Source organism: Acanthisitta chloris, unplaced genomic scaffold (assembly GCF_000695815.1).
Source record: "Acanthisitta chloris isolate BGI_N310 unplaced genomic scaffold, ASM69581v1 scaffold13513, whole genome shotgun sequence".
NCBI lineage: Eukaryota > Metazoa > Chordata > Aves > Passeriformes > Acanthisittidae > Acanthisitta > Acanthisitta chloris.
The window spans coordinates 49,422-55,532 of record NW_008665472.1 but is presented as its reverse complement, the minus strand read 5'-3'; the positions used below and the strand labels follow the sequence as shown (position 1 = coordinate 55,532).

At 51.8% G+C, this 6,111-nt stretch overlaps 1 protein-coding gene across 1 annotated transcript in view; it reads right to left on the bottom strand.

The window, feature by feature from the left end:
• FRMPD3 (FERM and PDZ domain containing 3) overlaps positions 1-6,111 on the bottom strand; it is a 28,525-nt gene that overhangs the window by 842 nt on the left and 21,572 nt on the right. The window contains 3 exon segments of the mRNA XM_009071774.1: positions 1-2; positions 4-2,014; positions 2,800-3,621. The exon segment at positions 1-2 is cut by the window's left edge and continues 842 nt beyond it. Of these exon segments, the coding sequence (XP_009070022.1) occupies positions 1-2; positions 4-2,014; positions 2,800-3,621 (2,835 nt within the window).

Genomic DNA, 6,111 nt, shown 5'->3' with positions numbered 1-6,111 from the left:
TTCTGGTTCTTCTTGTCCTGTGCTATCTGGACATAGGAGGGGTTAGCCACTCCAGAGGCTTCCTGGATTTTGCTCTTTAGAACAGGACAAAGGATGCTGGGCTCAGGCTCTTTCAGGGGGCCTTTCTGCTTGGTTGTATAGATGTTCTGGTAGATGTCAGAGGACAAGGATGTCCTATCAGTCTTATCTATTTCACTGACACTGTAGCGACGCAAGAGCTTCCTGTAGTGCGGCGCACCCATGCACTCCCCTCGGGAAGTGCACGTTGTCAGACAGGACACGCTGTTCTCTGGATCTGACCGGTAGTCTCTGGACTCCAAACTTGTGGATCGTATCCGTTTGCCTTTGGAAGGGCTGCTCATGCTTGTCAACCTAATGGCTTCTACCTGCTGCTGGTCATCTGCAACTTTATCCCTCCCTTGCCTCTCCAGTTCTGGTATCACCAACTGGTTAGGGGGTGGCCTCATTCCCCTGCAAATCCGCTTGCAGTCACAGCTGCGCCTTTGTTCCCTGGACATCCCTGGGACCTTTTGCACAGGACTGCTCCTTAGCTGGCAGCTGCAGCGCCCAGGAGCAGGTGGGTGCAGATACTCCTGTGGTGGCAGGTCACCTTTACTCTTTGGCTTGAGCAGTTCTTCCAGGAATTCCAGCTCATACTGTTTCACTTTCTGCAGCTGAGCCTGACGCTCATCTGTCTCCTTCTTCAGCCGGGTTGGAAATGTTGCAGAGAACAGGTTCCTGAACCTGAAGGGAGCTTTTGGGGCTTTGGGTTTAGCTGGGACATCAGCATCTTGTTGGGTCACCTCCAGTACTTTTTCTACTTTTTTGGAAGGCACAGTGCTAATCTGTAGGCTTTCAGATCTGGGCATCAGTTGGATTGGCCCTTTGGGTTCCTCACTGGTGCTCCTGAAAGTGCTACCAGATGATGGAGAGTGCACATTGGTGCTCTCAGCTTTTAAGATTTTGGCGGAACTTTCCTGTTGCGTTTTCTGTCCTTGGTTTGAAGGAGCTATGTGTTTTTGAAAGATGAGGCTTGCAGCTTCCCCACCTGCCTTCTGACCCATCTCTCTGCTTGCAGCTTTTCCTGGAGCATCTCTACTCACTTTTTGCTGGTAGCTTTTAGAGGCAAAAGTCTTATTGGACATCATTTCCTCACCTGGTGAGGCGAGGTGGAAAGCTTCAACCTGACTGCTATGAGCTTCTTTAGGACTTGGAGAAACTTCACAGTGCTGCTGTGGGGAGAGTTGCTGCTGCTGCTGCTGACAGTTGCATAATGTCTCTGCAGTTTGTGTACCTCCTTTAAGTGTCAAAGGCTTGCTGCTGGCTGCTGCACGGCTGCTGGTACCATTCATGTTCTTGTCTTCTTTTAAGGCTGATACCACTTGGGGAGCTGAGGCTTTTGCATTTGCCACTTGCTGCAAAGCAGCTGAAATGATGGCTGGAGTTACACTGCTTTTTTGATCCAGGAGCTTGGAGCTTGGCTGCACCTCTTTGGGCATCTTCTCTTGTAGATCCTGTGTCTGCTCCCTGCTTGGGGCTGCCATGGCATGCAGAGATACCTCAAAGGCAGCTTTTGTGTGGCCTGCACCTTTGCATTCAGAGCTTGGTACTGAAGCCGCCTTGCTCTGCTCATTAAGCTGTGGGGTCAGTCCTGGCTGGACAGCTGAGGTGTAGCTGTGCTCAGCATGCTCCTGCTCCTGTTTGCTCTTGCAGTTGGCAATGCTGGAACTTTGGGGAGAGAAAGTTGGCTTCAATGAAGGGCTCGGCTCCTGGTGGCTGACAGGGTAGGGCGAGGTGAGAACAGCCTGGGCAGCACAGCTCTGGATTCGGAAAGGCAAGTCCTTTCTGGCCAGGAGGTTTTCTTTGTTGATGTGTTGAGTGAGGAAGTAGGCAGCATTCTGATGCTGCTTCATAGCAGAGACCATCTCCGAGACATCGGTTAGCTCTGAGGAGTTTGTTTCATGGCCAGAGTCCAACGATGACTCAGGAGTGATGGCAGCCAGGACAATAAGACCTGAGGAGGGACACAAAGAAAACCCCACAGCAACTCTCACACCACGCTGTTATGTGGAGGAGAGGGGAACTCCATGTGGCAGAAGGGTCCCAGGAATGCAGGACACATCATCCCACTGGATAAACTTTCATGACTTCCCACAACTAAGAGTTAATGCTATTAAGTGAGATCATTTGTCAGCACTGAGCTGGTTTGCTAGAACTCCTGGCTGGGTAAAAGGTCCTGGGAAGCTTTCCAGTGTTAATGGTAGCAGAGCTACAAGAAGGAAAATTGGGCAACAGCTATTCTGCCTTAGTGAGTAAGGCAACCAAGGCAGGGAGAGGGATGAAAGACTGTGCTGCCAGCAGGCTGGTTCCAGAGTCACCCATTTAACAGCAGGTTTGCCCTGTGAAGGGCTCACACACTGCAAAACCTGGGTGGGAACTTGTGAAGACTGATGGACAAAGGTACCAGCTAAGTGGGGTCACAGCAGGGAGGAACTCATGCTCACAGCACTGGTTTGTTAGTGACTCACTCCAGCATTGTAGCATGTGGATCACGGCAGATATGGGACAGCCAAGAGACTCCTTCAGCCACTGTCAGGGAGAGGAGTCCTACCTTAGCTTCTTAGAAATCTTCTGAGCAGCAGTTTGGCTGCTCCTGCCAGAGCCTGTTGCCACAACTTAGTTCTTACTAGAAGCTGCTTCACAGTCACTTATAGGATGGGAGAAGGAAACTAAAGGGAAGGATGTACAACAGGAAGGAAAGGCTATAGGGGAAAAAGAGAGTCACAGCCACTGAAATACCTGCTGTCTGCTGTGGTGGGGGATGTGGACAGTCCTCTGAAGCAGCCAGGGCTTCCAGCGCCTGCAGGGTGGACACCAGGGCATCATCCAGCTCTTGGGCATGGTCTCGGACTGTCCGTGGCTGCACGTTGTCTATCAGCGTGACTGGGATCTCATCGTAGAGGATGCCACAGAGGTGCCGGCCCTGCTCCTGGCTCTGGGCAGCCGCTCGGCGCTTGGGGTCATCCTCGTCAGAGCTGTTGTCTCGGAAGCCAGGAGGGGGAGCGGCGATGGCAGGGAGCAGGGACGTTGTCTCATCTTCTTCCTCATCATTCCCGGGAGGGGGAAGCGACATCAAGTCCACCATGTTGTCCCGGGTGCTGCCAGGCTTGCCCCCCATGCATGAGGCCAGCCGGCTCTTGATTTTGGCTTGGCAGGACTCACAGTAGAAGTGTGAGGCGTCGCTCCGCAGGTGGGTGTCTATGGTGTGTGCCCTGGCCCTGCTTGTGTGCCTGTCTTGGTCAAGGCCATCTGGGTCGTACTCGTTAGCTGCCCCGTTGTAGCCTTGGCCAGAGCTTTTGGAAGTGGGATCAGATTTGGTCCTGGGACGAGTTTCCTCAAAAAAGATCAGGTTTTCATTGATATCCGTTGCGCTCTCTCTTTCCTTCCTCTGCTCTCGCATGTGCAGGTAGCAAAAGCGGATGAGCTCCGAGTCCGAAGCCCTGGTGGCAGGAGCCCCGGGTGCTCCAGGGACAGTGGCAGAGCCACCCACCAACCCGTTCTCTTTCTTTCCTGCATGCCCTGCCACAGCAGGCCGGTGGAGGTTGTGTGCGTTGATGTAATCTAAACCAAAACCACAACACACACATTAGCAGCAGCACTCAGAAGAAGGAAAAACAGCATGGGGAAGCTCCTGCTCACCCTGGAGAAGCACCTGTGTGCTCTCTGCCCTTCAGCCCTCAGCACGCTGGACTGCAGTGGGACACGTGGGTTTCCTGTGGCACAGTCAGGCCACCTGGATGGTCCTTTGGAAAACCTGCTGGGCCTATCTGCCAGGAACGAGGGTTTAAGAAACGTCCTGCACACAGAGACCAGAGAATCATGAAATGGGTTGGGTTGGAAGGGACCTTTAAAGGCCATTTGGTCCACCCCACTTTGCAATGAACAGGGATATCTTCAACTAGATCAGGTTGCTCAGAGCCCTGTCCAACCTGACCTTGAATGTTTTCAGGGATGAGGCATCAACCACTTCTCTGGGCAACCTGTGCCTGTGACTTACCACCCTCATAATAAAAACCTTCCTCCTTGTATCTGGTCTGAATCTACCCACTTATAATTTAAAACCATCGCCCCTTGTCCTATGGCTATAGGACCTATTAAAAAGTCTCCCTGGAGCCTTATTTTCTCAAGGCTAAAAGCCACAACTCTCTCAGCCTGTCCTCCTTGTTTGCATCCCTTGCCAAGTATAGCTCCATCCGCACCTTAGCCTTCCTGACCTCATCCCCACACAACTAGGCAGTGTCCCTAAATTCATTCCAGGCTGCTTGTCCCTGCTTCCACTGTCTGTGCATTTCCTTCTAGCTCTTAATTTACCAGAAGGTCTTGACTCATACATGCTGGTCTCTTGCCTTCCTTTCCAGATTTCTTACACCTGAGGGTTGAGAGCCCTTGTGCTCTAAGGAAAGCATCCTGAAAGATCTGCCAGTGCTGTTTGGCTCCTTTGTCCCAGAGGGCAGTGTTCCAGGGGGTACCATTGACTAACTCCTTGGACAGATCATGGGCTGAAAGGGATTCCAGGTGGTGAGCGTGCTTGTACCCCACCTCAGAGTCGTGAAACTTCACAAATGCATGTGACATGCAGGGGAGCACATTCCCCTGTGTGGTTTTGTATGCACCACACTTGCCTTGGCCTCTCTAGAGGAAAGGGTTAAGCCTTGAGGGGTATCACACTGTTCTTTCATCTCTATCTCCCAGCTCATCTCTTTTCTAGAGTAACCACAGCAAATTCCTTTAACATTTCCTAACAGGTCTGTTTCCTAAATGTCTCAGCTTTCTTACCGCTCCAGGCAGGATTCTATCTATGTTAGCTTCTTGGGAAAATGTCTTGTATCTGTGCTGTCTGCCAGCAGCAGGAAACAAGATCTCAGTAGCTTGCTGGGGGTAGAGCCAGAGGAGGGCTGGCCAGCACAGCTGACAGTGAGACACACAGGGATGCAGGTGGCCCATCACTGATCCACCAGCCATATCCAGAGGGCAAAGGAGCAGCCTGGCTGCACGCACCAACAAGGACCTTCAGCCTCAGTCCGCCAGCTCACATGCTGTGTAGCAAGAAGGAATTGTCACCATTTAACATTGGCCAGACCAAGCAATGTTCCTCTGGCGACTGCTAAATGTGGTGCAATATTGCCTTCTGGGGAGGCATCCAATGTAGTTTGGCTGAGTTTAAGTGACAGACACACCCCCAGCCCCTTGTCCCTCACTGCCCACGATCCATGCGTTATTTCTGGCTGGCTGACAGCTATTGGATCAGGGTGGCTCTGAAAAAACCCACTGCTCTTGCCATTAAGCATCTCCCTGTGACAGCCGCCCCTTGCTCCCGTGTGCAAGGCAAGTGGCTGAAATACTGCTTGAATTTCTGGCCAGTAGTCCAGCCCTCAGGAGGGGCATCTGTCTGCATTACAGCTTGAATTGTACAGCTGTACTGAGAACGGCTGCTGGGGGATGCAGGCTCTGTCTTACCAAGGATAAATTAAATCAAATAAATCCTAATTAAATTCATTAGCTCAACAAATTGGACAATTTGTCTCCCCAAACACACATTTGTATTATACTGTTCATCACCTGCAATGCTGAAATCCCAATCAAAACAATATCTCTTTCATTTGTGGTCATGCCAGTGCTCAGAAATTACAGCTGTGTGAGGGAGCACAAGGCTGCCACAGCTGAGGACGTGTGGGCAGCATGGACTGAGGCAGAGGGTTTCCCAAACCCAGATACCTCCAATGGGTCATGCTAGCAGACTGTCCCATTTGGACAGCCTTGCTGGTTGCCCATGCCAAGCCAGGGTCAATTGCTGAATGGTGCCCAAACCCTAAAGTCCATAATCTCGCTGCTGGATGCTTTGGGGGAAAAGTTCCTGACAAAGAGCTGAGAGAGCAACTAAGGGCACAGAGCTGCTTGGCCGACAATGGCTGCTGGTGAGAGTGGAAGGAAGAAGGGGCAGGGAGGTGAATCACCTGCATAGCTCCAGCATGGCACAACAGAGGGCAAGGCTCTGGCATATGGCTCCGCAGGGAAATGCAGAGAGATGGATCTGACTGACAACAGTCGGAC